At 56.0% G+C, this 16765-nt stretch overlaps 1 protein-coding gene across 1 annotated transcript in view; it reads left to right on the top strand.

Moving 5' to 3' along the window:
* CASQ1 (calsequestrin 1) overlaps positions 1–16765 on the top strand; it is a 29915-nt gene that overhangs the window by 6377 nt on the left and 6773 nt on the right. Inside the window, exons 2-7 of the mRNA XM_026657998.1 lie at positions 3796–3880; positions 5923–6023; positions 6609–6720; positions 9850–9923; positions 10411–10541; positions 14320–14365. Of these exons, the coding sequence (XP_026513783.1) occupies positions 3796–3880; positions 5923–6023; positions 6609–6720; positions 9850–9923; positions 10411–10541; positions 14320–14365 (549 nt within the window). The remainder of the gene's footprint in view (positions 1–3795; positions 3881–5922; positions 6024–6608; positions 6721–9849; positions 9924–10410; positions 10542–14319; positions 14366–16765) is intronic.

Genomic DNA, 16765 nt, shown 5'->3' with positions numbered 1-16765 from the left:
GGGCGCTCTCCCCTCTGGCTCCATCCTGGCCACAGTTCCCTAACACAGTGCTAGGGGGCGCTCTCCCCTCTGGGTCCATCCCGGCCCCAGTTCCCTGGCACAGTGCTACCTACGGGTACTGTGCTGCAAGGAGAAGAGTGGGTGACTCAGCAGGGAGCGCTTGGACTCACTAATGACCCAATGTGCCCATGCCACACTAGTGGGCGCTGTGCTGCAGGGAGGTCCCAGCGTTGGGATGAGACAAAACCACAGTGCTCAGTACAGAGCCTGTGGCATTGATCCCTTGAGTCAGTGTTAGCCCTACTGTCCTGGCCAAATTATTTAGGGATAAACACAGTCCACCTTTGTAAACTTACCCTCCAGTTTCGGCAGAATAGGCATTTTTCTTCCCTCCCCGTCCCCGACAGCAGGGTAAGGCTGTTCTGTGCTGCTGTTAAATAGCAGCTCTGTTACTCCCCACTCCCCAGTGGCTGTATTTCAGTGCAGGTGAAATGACACATACAGTTCTACAGCCCTTTAGGTTTGTTTCGACATAAAAGCCAAATCAAAGTAGGATAACGAGACTCTGCATCCCGCAGATATCCCCCCATCCACTGTGTATGGCCCAGATTGCGGAGTCGATTCTGACAGTAAAATCGAACCACTGGCAGGAATGATGCAGGGTTTAAAGTGGGTGAAACGTTCAGTGGTGGCTAAGTCGGGCTCTCACCACTAGAGGGCACTGTGATCTCTCTCTCTCTCTCTCTCTCTCACACACACACACACACCTAATAGCCTGCTCCACACATTTGCACTGCTGCACCCCTTTGCTCCCTTCTTCTTTTGGCCTCTGAGTTCATAAGCAGAAGATGCAGTTGTTGTTCCCTATTCTAGCCGCCCTGCTCCCCCTTGCACAGCGTAGCCACCTCACAGATGATTGGAGTTCTGGTTCCCAGCAAAGGTTGGGGACCACACTAGTTTCTGGGTTAATAATGTAACCCTTCTGCTAGGCGTAGTCGGCAGTGCCAAGGGCCGGGTTCAATATCTAGGGGTTCCTTTTTAACAATACAACACAAAACTGGCTCAAGCCGCCACCCAGTTCACCTCCCGCCCTGGGGGGGAAAGGCACCTCAGCCGCTCACTAAGCCATCAGCCCCTCGCTCTGCCCCTGCCTTCTCTACTGTAACCTCTGGGATGGCTTGAGGTCCCATCACTTAACACAGCTCTCAGTGATTTCAGGTGGTAGCAGGGCACCCTCAGTGCAGGCTGGGCAGTCTCTTTCACCAGAGACAATGCCCCATAGCAGATCTAATGCTTAGACCTGATTATCAGTGATTTCAGCTGTAGTGATCCACAGCAAAAGACTCTTAATTGAGTCTTAATCAGCTCTGTCATTACACAGTGGAGAGGAAGAGAGTCACAGGATGTCTAGACAAAACCCAACCCAACCGCCAAGTAGAAACACCTTACCCCCCTGGGCTTATGCACCCCTACTCCCTGCTTAGCGAGTGCAGTTCAGTTGAGGGTGAACACCTCAATCAGGGCATGCCATGCACAGTTCTGCTCTCCTTCATTCACACAACCAGGATAATACTTTAAGACAACTAAGGGGGATATGATAGAGGTCTATAAAATCATGACTGGCGTGGAGAAAGTAAATGAGGAACTGTTATTTACTCCTTCTCATAACACAAGAACTAGGGGTCACTAAATGAAATTAATAGGCAGCAGGTTTAAAACAAACAAAAGGAAGTATTTTTTCACACAACGCACAGTCAACTTGTGGAACTCCTTGCCAGAGGATGTTGTGAAGGCCAAGACTATAACAGGGTTCAAAAAAGAACTAGATAAGTTCATGGAGGATCAAAAAAGAACTAGATAAGTTGATGAAGGATAGGTCCATCAATGGCTATTAGCCAGGTTGGGCAGGGATGGTGTCCCTAGCCTCTGTTTGCCAGAATCTGGGGATGGATCACTTGATCATTACCTGATCTGTTCACTCCCTCTGGGGAACCTGGCATTGGCCACTGTCGGGAGACAAGATACTGGGCTAGCTGGATCTTTGGTCTGACCCAGTATGGCTGTTCTTATGGTCTTATGTTCTTATTACCCCTGCACCCAGTACCAAAGTGACTTGCAATCCAACCCCAGCCAAAAGTGATCATTTGGGCAAAGCAGCTCCGTCATGCTGCGCACCGAGCAGCGTGGGTTTGTCTATGCAAACAAGGTCAGTTCCTGAAGTCTTCTCCCCCAGCTCATCACTAGTTGTCAGGGGAGAGCTCATTTAGACCCTGCTTACAATTATTATTAGTAGTATTATGGTCGGGCCTTAGGGTCCTTGTCATAGATGAAGAGCCCATGGTGCTAGGCCCTGTACAAACACAGAATCAAACGATGGTCCCTGTCCCCATGAGTTTACAATCTAAATGCAAGAGACAACAGATGGCTACAGGCAGACAGATGTTGCACAAGGAAACAATGAGACAGTACTGCTCAACATAAGAGACAGTGCTCTGAGATCCCAATCAACCACAGGCGCTGACTTTCCAAAGTGTCAGGGGGCGCTCGACCCTCGGCTCTGCCCCAGGCCCCACCCCCCACTCCATCCCTTCCCCCAAGGCCCCACCCCACCTCTTCTCGCCCCCGCTCCACCTCTTCCAACCTAGTTCTGCCCCCTCCTCCGAGTGCACCATGTCCTCACTTCTCCCCCTTCCCCCCAGAGCCTCCTGAATGCCACAAAACAGCTGATTGCGGCGGGCGGGAGGCGCAGGGAAGGAGGTGAAGGCGCTGATCCAGGAGGTGCTGGAGGGAGCTGATAGGGGGGCTGCTGGTGGGTGCTCAGCACCCACCATTTTTTCCCCATGGGTGCTCCAGCCCCGCAGCACCCACAGAGTCGGTGCCTATGCAATCAATGGTCTAGGAATGGATTCTAGGCTGGAGGTCAGGGCAAGGTTCTAGCTTTGGGTTTGAGGTGATGGTTCTTGGTGCAAAATCTAGATGAAGGTTCAGTGGGTTCAAGTTCCAGGTGAAGTTTTGGGGCATCTGGAGTCTGAATTCTAGATGATGGTTCTGGAATTTCTGGTGGTGCTGGGTTTGGGTTCTTGGCAACAGTGTTGCAGTCCTGGCTTTGGGTTGGTGGTGACTCTGGTCTGGGTTTGGGTTGTTGGTGCTGGTTCTGGTGATGCTGGGTTTTAGTTGTTGGTATTGGTTCTGGCAGTTCTGGGTTCAGGTTGTTAGCACTGGGTCAGGGTTTGGTTTGCTGGTGCTGGCTGGGGTGGGTGGCTCCTGTCGCTTGTCCCTGTCTCACCCGCAGCTGGGTAATGACCCCACAGCCAGACTCGGTTTGCAACCTCAGAAATGCCCCCCGCAAGCTCACTGGGGCTGGTACCTTTAGAGCCAGGGCTCCCTGGTCCTCATTCCTGACCCCATGCACTGGGAGCCTTCACTGGGTGGGGGAATGGAAAACCCAGGGCACGGCCTGGCCCCCCCAAGCCCTGGCATAGGGTGGGCATAGATGATCCACTAGCTGATCGGTGGCAAAGGGCCCAGCTGCGGGCACCTCGAGGGGAGCTGGGGGCTCCTACAGCCCCCTCCAGGCTCTTCTTGCAAAGGCATCAACTGCCTATTATGCCTTTGTCACTCCCGCCTCCAAGATCTGACCCCATCCTTACCCAGCCTGGGGGGAAGGAGGTGAGAAAGTCCAGCCCTGATCCCCAAGCCCAGAGTCTGACCCAGTCTGGCTGCCCCACCCCCGACCTTACCCCTCTCTGAAAGCCTCTCCCTCTCTCTCTTCTCTGTCTCTGCTCTTCTTCCTAGTTAGCAGCCCAAGTCCTGGAGGAGAAGGGAGTGGGGTTTGGCCTGGTGGATTCGGAGAAGGACGCAGCAGTGGCCAAGAAGCTAGGTAAGGACTGAGCGGGGACCCCTGGGGGAGAGAACCCAGGGCCCACAACTCAGCCCCTCCTGACGGCCTCCCAGCCCATCCCAGGGCCCCTGGCTCACATCAGGACAGATCTGGTAGCTTCCTTCCTCCTTCTGATGCCACATGGGGGACTCGGGTGGAGCTGATGCCACATGGGGCGCTCGGTCCCTGTGCCTGCCCCACCCCGGCCCCAGGCACGAAACAGCTGGATACACACCCAGGGAGGCAGAGTAGGGGTCTCTCCCTCCCCCACTCCTCGGCCCTGTCCCCGCTTACGGCCTAGCATGGAGGCTTCAGGGTCCCTGAGCTCCAGGTTTTGAGGAGGCGAAGCCCCCTTGAAGTTTTGCCCCTTGCTGGGACCCAGAGAGTCTAGCTCAGCGGTGGGACATTTGACTGCAGATCACCCGGTCGCTGGTTCAGATCAACCCATCCCCTGAGCTGTTGCTTTTTCAGCCACAAGCCGCTGAGCAGCTGCAGCAATCCCCAGGGGAGGGTCTCCAGCTCGGACCGGATGGGCCCAGTCCCTTGTGCCCTTAACATCGTGGGAAGGTCCTGGGGAACGTGCAGGGCCAGGAGCCTTCATTCAGTCCCACTCAAAACTCTCCTTTGTTCAGATCTGGGAACCTGCTGGCTTCCTCCCTGTTCGATTCGGGGGGAGAGGGAAGGTTTCCAGGCTAGGCCTGGCCTCTGCTGGCGCCTCTGTGTAGGCCAGAGGGTTTCCCAACATCTGGGTGCACATCTGAACCAGCCCCAAGTCCCCACGGCTGGGGAAATGCAGGGGCGAGCTGTGGGTTGTGTTCCCCATCAGCTGCTCCCTGGGGTGCAGCGGGCAGCCTCACCGAAGGGTGTTCAGGCCAGGGGAAGCAGTGGGGGCGTCTGGGCTGTGGCTGCGCAGGGCCTGATGGTGGGTCCAGGCTCAGCCGGACAGCGCCCCATGGAGGGAGGGTGTCCAGACAGGCCAAGGTTTCTGCAGGGAAGTTTGCCTCCGACGAGACGAGATCAGCTGTTCACCCAAGGAGGAGCGTGCAGTGCGGGGAGAGGGAGCCCAGAGTCCAGCCTGCACTGAGGGGGCTCCACAGCCTCTTTCATATTATCCCCCGTGCCCCTGGAGAGCCCACAGGGCACAGGGGGCCAGAACCAGCCAGGAAGCAAAGGGGCTGAGAGCCTGCTTGCTGCTCTGCTCAGCAGCCACCAGAGGGCGCAGGGAGCTCACGGATGGGCACAGGGCAGGTGATGCCACAGTAAGGGCAGCTGGGAGCATCAGTGGGGGCTAGTCGGGCCTCTGGCTCCCCCTGCCCCTGTTCTCCACAGGCACAAACCCCAGAGGACCCCTGTTCCTCCTGCTCCTCCTGCCCTCACCCCACAGATCCCCTTCTCCCCTGACCCCGACACCACAGACCCTCCCCCAACCCCATAGACACCCCCTGTTCCTCCTGCCCTCACCCCACAGATCCCCTTCTCCCCTGACCCCGACACCACAGACTCACACCCCCGCTCACCCAACCCCATAGACACCCTCCGTTCCCCTCCCCTGGCCCCCCTGCTCCCCCAACACTGACACCACCGAGATGCTCTCCTCCTGTCCCAGTGTGAGGCGCGCACACACACACACACACACACACACACACACACACACACACACACACGATTCCCTCCAGCAGGGGGAGCTGAGCACACACACACACACACACACACACACAATTCCCTTCAGCAGGGGGAGCTGAGCACACACACACACACACACACACACACACATACACACAAACAATTCCCCCCAGCAGGGGAAGCTGAGCACACACACACACACACACACACACACACACAGACATGATTCTCCCCAGCAGGGGGAGCTGAGTGCACACACACACACACACAATTCCCCCAGCAGGGGGAGCTGAGCACACACACACACACACACACGTTGCAGTGCCCCAGCCCTGGGGCGATTCCCCGGCGGCTCAGGGGGGTCGGGAGCTGTAACGCCCCCGCGTCCGTGGCCCCTCTCACCGCTGTTTCCCTGGCAGGGCTGACGGAGGAGGACAGCGTGTACGTGTTCAAGGAGGATGAGATGATCGAGTACGACGGGGAGTTTGCGGCCGACACCCTGGTGGAGTTTCTCCTGGATGTGAGTGGCGTCCCCCGGTCCCTCACCCTGCCCCCCTTCACTGACCGGCCCAGAGATACTGCCTGGGGGGGTTGGGGGAGACACGGCTCCCTGCCTCTGGAGGTGCTGCCCAGGCGCTTTTCCCTTACGCTGCATATCACAGCCAGCATGCTCAGGGCCTCTCGCCAGCCTGACAAACCCCTCCCACCCCCCGGGTCGGCCTGTATCCCTGTCTCCATTTACAGGGGAGAAACTGAGGCAGGGTCACATGGTGAGTGAATGGTGGAGCTGGGAATAGAACCCAGGAGTCCTGGCTCCATGTCCTCTGCTCCAACCACTAGCCACCACTCCCTCCCAGTGCTGAAGCTAGAACCCAGGAGCCCTGACTCCCATGCCTGGGCCTTCCCCACTAGCGCATGCTGGGTCCCCTCCTTTGGCCTGGACGGCAGAAGAATGCAGGCTGTGCATGACCCACAGGCCTTGTCCCATGTCCCCAGAGGTGGGACTTGCCACGCCCCACCCTCCCCTCCTGCAGAGCCAGCTCCCTGGGTGTGGGGAGTGGGTTTCCCAGGGTCAGGTGCTGAGCTCCCTCTGCCCCCCTTGCAGGTGCTGGAAGACCCGGTGGAGTTCATCGAGGGAGACCGTGAGCTCCAGGCCTTCGATAACATTGAAGACGAGCCCAAGCTCATCGGCTACTTCAAGAACGAGGAATCAGAACGTACGTAGGCGGCGACTGGGGTCCCTGCGCTGGTGGGACCGCCCCCCTCCCCGGGCCTAGCTCCCCAGCCCAAGCTGCGCAGTTGCTATCAGCTGCAGAGGGCTGTGAGCTTCCTCCAAGCAGTGCCGGGGGAGTCATTAGCAGGCTGGCTAAGGGCTGCTGGGGAAGTGTGAGTGGTTGGATAAAAGCGGCCCAATGGCAAACCTCCATGGCAGGGCAGCAGGAGCCACAGCGGGTCTAGGAGTTTCTGCTGGGGCGGGGAGCTGGTCCCTGTGCTCCCAGTGTCAACTACAGGGAAATCTCTCATCGCTGCCAGGGGCAGGGCTTGCCCCCTCTGCAGCCACTAGGAGGCGACGTAACCAGACACAGCCGCTGAGGAGGTGGGGCTGATAATACAGTAGGGGGTGCTCTTCTCTCTGACTCAGTGCTGTCCTCAGTGCCCCAGTGAGTTGCTAGGGGGCGCTGTGCAGCTGGGAGTGGTGTGGGTGACTCAGTAAGGGGTGCTCTCTCCTCTGAGGCTGACCCAAATGCCCCAGCATGGGGCTAGGGGTCGCTGTGCTGTGCTGATGGAGGTGCTGCCTGATGCCAAATACAAACTGGGGGCCTGACCACGTATAAGTCATTTAAGATTCCCTGGCCCGTTTTGTAAGAGCTGAGCTGTCATTCCTTGTGTCCAGGCCAAATCCCAGCCAGGTGATTCCACGGTCCCACCTCCATCACCCCAATCTCCTGCAGCTTCACTTCCTGCACTGAACTGTGGTGTAGCGTTTTGTGTGGCTGTTAAACAGCTGCCACATCCCACCCCAGAGGTGGCTGCATTGCAGTGCTGGGTGAGCCATCCCTGTGCAGCGTTGCTGTGCGCTGTTAAACAGATGCCATGCTCTACCCCTGAAGCAGGAACTCACCCTTCTTTGTAAGCTCCTTGTGAACTTTCTGGAGACAAAATGCTATGGAAAAGTCTCCCCTGTTGGAGCCAGTCCCTGAGCTCTTCCTGGTGCAGCCCCAGTGCAGTGACAGCAGGGCCAATTTCGTCCCATCCAACAACCCAGCCAGGAGGTGACCGAGAGCAAATTCTTGTCGCTGCCGTTTTGAATTCAGACCCGTTGGGAGCTAACAGCCCAGCAGCCTCTTGCCAAGCTCCGGTTAGGGCCTGCCGTCTCGCCAGCATTAAGTGAGCTTAACCCGTCAGCCCTGCGGCTGTCACAGCTCCGCTCACCCGGCGCCGAGTGAGGTGCCCGGCCCCGGAGCTATGGTGCCTGTGACCATCCCAGGCACAGTTCCCCTCCTGGTCGGACACGTTGCATCCCCGAGGATGGGGGGATCTGCCTGCCCGCTCTAGATTAACCCTCGCTTCAGATCCCGCACCCCCTACCCTGCCAGCCTCAGCAGTTCCACTGCTTTCCAGCCCACATGCTCCTCTCTCTCTCCTACGGGCTCCCAGCCCGATTCCCCCCATCCCCTCCAGAGGCCCAGGCCCAGTCTCCTTTATGGCTAGCTTCACCGCTGCTCAGCTAAGAACTGAGCCAGATGTGCCCCCCAAATCTAACGAGTCTGAAAGAGTCGACACATTTAAAACAGAGGAAACCCAGGTCATGCCTGGACGCGGCACATGGTTCACCCATGGAACTCATTGCCACATGGTTTCATTGAGGTCAGCGGTTATCAGGATTGAAATAAAGGGTTGGGCATTGATATGGGAGGAAAATAAAGAGGGGATCGACAATGAACTCTCCTGCTTCACTGACGGTGCTGGGGCAAGGGTAAGTTACTCCATAAATTATCCCCTGGGTGGGGTCTCTTACTCCTTCCTGCAAGGCAGCTGGGACCGGCCATTGTTGCAGATGCTCTGACGCGGTTGGAGTGCTCTGAGCTGTGGCACGGAGGCTGTAATGACGACGAGCGCTCGGGGTCTCGTTAGAATGTCCCATCTGTTCCGGCAGGGGGCTCACCCTGACTGAGGGGGGGAGAACGCCTCCCTCTGCCATTGCCACCACTTCCCATCCAGTCCTGGCTGCTTCTCTGGGCATCTCCCAGCCACGAGGGGCTCAGCACCAGGCCGTGAGCAGAGTCCGGTCCCCCCCGTGCTGGTGCTGCTTCAGAGGGGCTCTGGCAGGGTGAGCAGAACGCACATGTGTAGCCGGCTAATAAGGTCAGGGGAGGCTAAACCCAGCCACACCGTTGTCCAGACGGCAGAGCAGCGGGCCACCCAGCTTCCCTAACTGGGGCAACCCAGCAGCTGGGGTGTGAGCCCAGCAGGGGGATCCCGGAGTGCCCAAAGTGAGACAGATTTCCCCCGTCGGTGCCTTGGAGGGCTGGAGGGAATGGCTGAGCAGAGATCTGTCCCGGGCAGCCAGGGAGACCCTGCAAATTGGGCATCAGGCATGGGGAGCAGGTGCTAGAAATACTCAGAAATCTCCCAGTCACCACTCTGGGCAGGAGAGGGGTCTAGCCAGAGTCTGGCCTCCTGCGTTCTCTGTGCGGAGTATGAATTGGTGGCTGGGGTCAGGGCGGGGAGGCAAGACTGGTGAGTTCTGTCCCCGTCTCTGGGAAGAAAGTGTGATCATAAAAGTGGAACCCGGTGCTCTTGGGCTTCTTCCCCTCTGTGTGACCTTAGACAAGTCCCTGCCCAGCTCTGTGCCTCGGTTTCCCTCATGGGTGAGGTCTCAATGGAGGATGTGGGAGCCAGGAGTACTGCGTAATTCAGAAGAAGTTTTACGGATGAATTCATGGGTTGATCTTTGAGACGTGTAGGTGGGAGACGCAGCAGAAGTAGGTGTTGTTATGTTTAATAATCAGTAATTAATTAATTGGCTAATCAATCAACACATGCGAAGCATGCCAGTCCTGAGAGGAGAGGAGGCATAGAGAGAGGAAGGGATGTTATGACTGGAGTGCCCCCCACGTTAGGAGTGAGCAGGCCTTTGTCTCCTCTAGAGGCTGACCTCTGGCAGGAGATAAGAGTCTACTACAGCTGCTTGTTAAGAGTTGCTGGAGGCTCACGCTGTTAGTACAGAAGGTCCTGAGTTCAGGCCTGGGTGATGACCCTAGTTTGGGGCGGATGCTGGTCCAGCCCTGGCCGTGGGCATTCACAGCCCTATAACCATGACCCCATGGCTCTGGCTCTTTCAGATTTCAAGGCCTTTGTGGATGCCGCTGAGGAATTCCACCCATACATCCCTTTCTTTGCAACCTTTGACGGCAAGGTAGGCGCAAGGGGGAGCGTCCAGCTAGTGATGGGGCAGGGCCAAGGGATGTCGAATGGGGAAGGGGAAGCCTGTGTAACCCTCAGGAAGCAAAAGACCCTCATTTGGAGGGAGGGGATCCTTCCTTCTCCCTCTGCCCATCTCCAAGCTCTATGGACAGCTGCTGCCAAAGCGAATGGGCCTGGAATAACCCTCTTGGTTACTGGGGTGAGGCAGGGCAGAATCAGGCATGATTCCCCTGCTGCCAAGCACAAACTGCTCCGGCTGCGATGGGGGGAAGGGGGATCAGAGCCAACAGACCCATCCCACGCCAGCTCCTTGGCAGATCAGCCTCAGGGTCAGGCCCCATCTCTCCCGCCCCTTCCGCAGCAGCAAGGGAAGGAGCCCGTGGGGCTGAGGCGATTGCTGGGGGGGTGTCCTGTGGGTCGTGGTAACCGGGCCATGGACACCCCTTGCTCACTGGCCACCTGCCCTTGCCCCATCGCAGGTGGCCAAGAAGCTGACCCTGAAGCTGAACGAGATCGATTACTACGAGCCGTTCATGGACAAGCCCGTCACCATCCCTGACAAGCCCAACAGCGAGGAGGAGATCGTGCAGTTCATCGAGGAGCACAAGAGGTAGGGGGCTGCCAGCCGCGGGATGGGTCGGAGCCCCAGTAAGGCAGGTGGGTGGTCTAGTGCTTCAGACGCTGGGCTGGGACTCCGGACGCCTGGCTTCCAGTCCGACTCCCTGTCAGATCTTGGGAGAGCCACTCAGGCCTATGTTTTCCGGCATGACTGGTGATTTGGGGAATCTCCACTGCTGCTAGACACCCGCCCCCTGGAAACCAGACCCCATTACAGTGTCCAAATGCCTGAAGTCACAAGGCTTTAGAAAATTGCCATCTTAAGCACTACGTGCCTCAGTTTCCCCACCTGTCACCTGGGGAAACTTTTCCTGAAGGGCAAAGAGGCCCGAAGCTCCCCTACACCGGGGCTCCTGTAGGCAGCCAGGGCTGGGGAAAGTGGGCAGAGTTGGCTGAAGGGGCGCACAGCTGGGGAGACATAATCATTAAACTTCCCAGCTGGGCAGCTAAGGAAACCACGTCCGCGCTCGTGGTGGGGGCAGCACATCTCCAGGGGCGAATGCCACCCTGGCAGGGGTGGGTCTGGCTGTGAGGAGTTTGCTGCTGGGTGTGGCAGGGACGAGCCGGTTCCATAGACAGAGAACACGGGTTGTACCCCTCAGCCCCTTGGGTCGCGGTGCTGGTCTGGAACAGGCTGGCTGCTGGGATCCCTCCGAGAAGGGTCTCTGGGGGGGGGACTGGCCTGGAACCTGGAAGCAAAGCAATCAGCAAAAAAAATAACTCAAAGCATGGGCCCACTTCTGCCAACTGGGCTGGGCTGGGTGGGTGGGGCCTACTGGCGACAGGGGGGGAGGGTATAGGGCAACACCTGGCGATGGGGGTAGGTGGGCCAAGTGGGAGCTTGTGATGGGGGACAGCTCTCAGGGGGGTGAGGTTCCTCAGACAGAGAGAGAAGTGATTGGGTGTGGAAGGGCACAGTCGGTCGTGCCATGGAGCCAGTCAGTCACTAGGGGGAGTTACAGTCAGGCACAGTAAGGAGCTGCAGTGGCTCATGACAGGGAGCTACAGTTCATTTTGACCTACAGCTACAGTCGGTCACCTTGGGGAGCTGCAGTCAGTTGTAACAGGGAGCTACAGTCAGTCATGAGGGTCACCATGAGGAGCTACAGCCAGTTAGGATTTCGAGCTGCAGTTGAACTTGATGAGGAGGGAGCTACCACTGGCTGCCATGGGGCATTGGGCAGCTGCCCCGAGGAGTCAGTTGCCATGGAGAATTAGTTGCCGTGGGGAGTTAGGGTTGATGGTGAGAGGGAGCGATCCCAATGGGGAGATACCACGGCTGGCTTGCCATGGGGGGCAGAGCTGCCCGGCACAGCCTGGCACAGACGCTGGTTTCCCCATTGGATGCCTGTGGCTAGGGATGGGATAAAACATTTGCCCAGCCTGACAACAGCTCCGTTTCTATGGCTGCGGCAGTGCAAGGAAATTCTCCTGCTGCCATAGAAACATGGCACTGGGTTGGCGCAGAGTCTGTCTCCCAGGAGGGGGCTCAGCTCCTGGTTACTTCTGGGGGCTCCATGGAGCGAGAGCCCCCTCCTCCCCCTAAGGGACCCTCCTCCCGCAAAGGCAGTGATGTGATCCACACCCAACCACTAGCCCGTCATGACCAGATCCACTCCTGCTGGGGGATTTGCCCCGAGACACCTCCTGCCCCTGCCCTCCACTAGGGGGAGCTGCTGTGATTTTCAGGGGGCGGGGCCATTGGAGCTTAATTATTGTCTTCCCCAGGTGCCCAAACCACGCCCCCTCCTCAGACAGCTCCGCCCATTTTTCCCAGCCCAGGCTGCCCCTGGGGTCCTGGTGGGAGAGGGGGTTTCAGCTGCTTTGTCCTTCTGTGGCCTCCCCCATGACAGACTTTCCTGGAGCCAGTCCTATTGTCCTCCTCCATGTCCCCTCTAAAGCCGTCTCTGCTGAGATTCAACTCCAAGGCTCTGACCACTTGTCACTAAATATCCTGTGGCACGTACGCAAGGAGTGGGGATGTTACTCTAGGGTCCTGGCCTAATTCTCACTTGGATCATTACAGCCCCGCTGCACACGGTCAGTTAGAGACAGGATTCCCCTTCATTTCCTGCCCTAAACTGCTGTGCTGTGTGGCTGTGACACAGCAGCTGTGTCCCACCCCAGAGACGGCTGCATTTTCAGCAGTGGGTGAGTGATGCCTCTGCAGCATAGCTGTGTGGCTGTTAAATGACTACACTGCCTCACCCCAGAGGTGGCTGCATTTCAGCAGCAGCCAAATCATAACCTCGGCAAGCAGGGCGCAGAAAGCACAGTGGATGGGGGCAGCTTGCCTGGCTTCTGCCCATGCTGTCTGAGTATAAAGGGACTCCAGCACCCTACAGAAGAGAGAGGAGTTGCTGTGGAGATTCATCCAGCTTGTTTCTCACTTATGCTGTCAAGCCCCCCCCCCCCCCCCCGCCACACACACACACACAATAGGCCTCTCCAGAGGGCATGGAGCAGACACAAGGGTCCTGTTCCCAGGGTAACGGGTGGAGCAGGGCGTGCTGCACTGTGGCTATTCCCTGCTTCTTGGGGAGCAGAGTGTAGATTAGAGCAGCCCTGAGGCTTCTCTAACTGACACTGGAGCTGAAAGCCAAATTAACCCCCCCGGCCCAGGCCAGAAGGAGCCCCCCAGGCTCGTCTAGCCTGACCTGCGTCACCCAGGCCGGAGCACCTCATCCCGTGACTCCAAAGGTTTGTCGTGTTTGCTGTCGTCCGTCCCCCCCGCCCCCCCCCCCCCCCCCGGGCACTGGGGGCGAAGGGGGGTAAAGCCCCCCGCCCCCCCCCCCCCCCCCCCCCCCAGCAGATTGCATTTCTGGACAAGGATGTTCCTGACACATTGTCCTGGCTGCCTGTTGACGCTAATCCCCTCGGATCAAACTGCCGCTCCCCTCCCTCCCCCACCCAGCGACCTCAATACAGAGCAGCCGGGAGACGGGACAGGCAAGGGGACGGGAGCGATTCAGGGGTGACGTTCCCCCGGCACAGAGGCCCAGGAGCACAGGGCATGGCTCTGCGAAGGGCGGTAGATCCCCAGGGCCAGATCTCTGCTTTTGTTCCATTTTACTGCCATGGTGCGTGAGGCCCTGCCCCTCCCTGACTCATACTAAACGCTGGCAGATCAGGGACTTTGGTTGCCATGGCAGCTGCTCTTTATTCCATCAAATAGCTCGGCAGTTACTTCCCCGACTGGATTGTGTTTGATTTTGTGCTGCTTTGTTCCCTTTTGTATCTCTCCATCCGCCTTTGTCTCTCTCACTGTCTCTCCCCTACTTGTTGCAAAAATTTGGCTCAGGGTTTCAAACACCCAAAGCTTAGCACCACACAGACTGTGTTCTCCCATCGCAGGGTACAAGAACTGAACCTTAGGAGTCCTGTTCTCTAACCACTAGACCACACTCCCACCTAGAGCTGGCAATACAACCTAGGAGTCCTGCCTCCAGCTCCCTTTCGCTAACCACTACCCCACATTCCTACCTGTGGTGGGGTATAGAACCCAGTAGTCTTGACTTGCATGCCCCCTGCTCTAACCATTATACAACTCTCCCTTTCAATGCTAGGAGCAGAATCCAGACACCATGGCATTCAGTCCCCTGCTCTGCCCAAGAGTAATTAAACTCTGAGGACCACTCTTGCACCATGGAGGAGCATGGACTTAGCAGATGCCACCTGATTCCCCGGGGCATGCCTGATGGGGGCTGGGTTTCTGCAGGGCTCCATCCCTGACACACTCCCTCAAAGCAGCCTCTGTTGTTATCTTGCAGGTCAACACTGAGGAAGCTGAAGCCAGACAGCATGTATGAGACCTGGGTGAGTCCAGAGAAGGCCTGGTGTCTCGTGAGCTTAATGCTGTGCATGGCCATTCAGGGGCCCAGCTCCTTGCCAACCAGCCATCTAACCCACCCAAGCATGGCGCTGAACCGTCACCATGAGCCCTCTAGCGTCCCACCAGCCCGCCCCCCAGAATGACACACTGGAGTGCACCGAACCCTGGAAAACGTCCCTGGGGCGCAGTCCTGGATTGGCCCCCCCCAGGATGGACTAGGCAAGATTGAATAGTTCTTTCCCTAGCTCTGATTTCTTTCAACTCCTGAAGTTCGTGCTAGTTTCTCCCATGTTCCTTAACTCGGGCAAATCTCCCGTGGACGTCACCTGGCCCAATCCTTGCTGAACGCGTAACTCTTTGGGCCTGATTCTCCCATGCCCTATATCTTGTACCATCCTTTACATCTGTGCAAAGTGGGTAAGGAGTGTTACCAGATCAGCACTTTACCCCCATTTTGCGCTGATGTATATGTCTGCACAAAAGTCAGGGCAACGGAGAATCAGACCCGATGAGTGAAGGACTCAGCTGGGATTGGGTCTATTCTTTAGTCAGTTCCTTACAAATGCACCACACACACATTTGTGACCAGATTCTTAGCTGACGTAGAGCAGGGTAGTTCCAGCGACATAAATGCAGCTACGCTGATTTACAGCAGCTGAGGATCTGGCTCTTAAAACCTTTATGAAAAATATATGAAAAAAATCCCACGAAACTGGACACATTTATGCCCTTTAATTAAAGCATTCAGCTGACTCATTAAATAGTCAGTGGATGTTAGGTGCCTAAATACCTTAGGGTCTGGGCCTCAGTGTCCAGCTGTTTGGGCCCACAGTTATACGTTGGTTTGGGGGAAGGGCGCGGGGGGAGATGTTAAGGATTTTAGAAAATGAATGTTAATAGAAATGATTTCGTGGATTTTTTCCTCGTTTCCATCAAAACACTTTTCTGTTTTGATTTAGACACTTTTCTGTTTCTTCAGCAGCTAAAAGGCATCAGCTTTGGGCTGGTGCAGGAAAAGCAGAAAGTGAAATTGACTAGACAATGAAATTGACTAGAAAGTGAAATTGACGAGCAAGTGAAAATGAGCAGAAACTGACAGCACAAATTAGATGTTTCACATGCTTTCTGTTTTAACAACCTGCCCTGGTGTCATTAGCACCGGGAAGGGAATTTGTTTTCTAAACAATATAGGGGCCAAATTTTCAAACTATAATCAGGCATCAGAATCTAGACGTAGGCAACTGAATAATTGGCTTAATTTTTCAGAAGTTCTGATCCTAACTTCAATGGCAGTTCTGCACGCTCAGAAAAATCAAAGCACCCAAGATTGAAAATGTGGGCTCTCATTTTTAGCCTAGCCATGTTCCATTATGTATTTGACATTTTTTTTAAATCACAAAGATGGAGGTGATTTTGTCAGATATTTCCCCCCTTTAATAGTCTATTGTCACCTCTGCCTTTCATATGTGTGCCTATTGCCAATATGTTTTATAGTACATATAACAAATAACATTTCCTGCATGTGCCAACATCCGGTAATAAACACTAACCCTAAAATATCACTGGTCCTGTTACATTCTAAGCTGCATTATTCTTTGGTTTGTAGGTGTTCTCTCTGTGTGTCTATTGGAGGGAGAGGTTAATGCTATGGGGTATATGTATGTGTGTGTGGTGTATCCAATATGTGTGTCTGCGCACATGTAATTGTGCTTCTGCATGTGTGTATATGTGTGTGCACATACGCTCTGTGTGTGTCTGGTTTGTGCAGAATGTGTGTACCTGTGATTTGCATGTGTGTGGTGTGTTTGCATATCTGAGACGATGTCAATACATGCCTCGTTCTTTGGGTGGGACGTGTATTCCTGCAGTTATCTGCATGTATTGCGCATGTATGCATGCACAGAGATCTGTGTGTGTCTGTGTACACTTGCCAAGGTGTGTGCATGCGTGTGTACATATATCCTTTTATGCGTGTGTGCCCAACAAAGTAGGGCCACTTCCATAACGGCCTGTGTGTATATTTGTGTGTGTGTTTTGACACATGTATTTAAAGCTCTGTGCATGTAAATCTTTCGGTGCACCTGGGTGCGTAGGTGTATTTTCACAGGAGGCTGTGAGCATACGGTGCGCACATGGTACTCGTGAATGTACATGAGTAGGGTGGTGTGGGGGTAGGCGTGTGGATGTGGGCTGGGAGTGCCCTTGGGAGCTTTGATATAACTATGTATGGATGTGTCTGTACCGGAGTGTGAATGGGCTGTGTTCGTTTGCATTCAGGTGTGTACTGGGCTGTGAAAGTCTGTGTTGGGTTGAATGAGATGTGTGAGCTTGCACTAGGGTTTGCATTGGGGCACTGATGAGTGTGCACGGGGTGTGTGAATGGG

This window comes from Terrapene carolina, unplaced genomic scaffold, assembly GCF_002925995.2.
Source record: "Terrapene carolina triunguis isolate 2854851 unplaced genomic scaffold, T_m_triunguis-2.0 Scaffold378, whole genome shotgun sequence".
Classification (NCBI taxonomy): domain Eukaryota; kingdom Metazoa; phylum Chordata; order Testudines; family Emydidae; genus Terrapene; species Terrapene triunguis.
The sequence above is the reverse complement of the archived record's forward strand: the minus strand, read 5'-3'. Positions and strand labels throughout refer to the sequence as shown.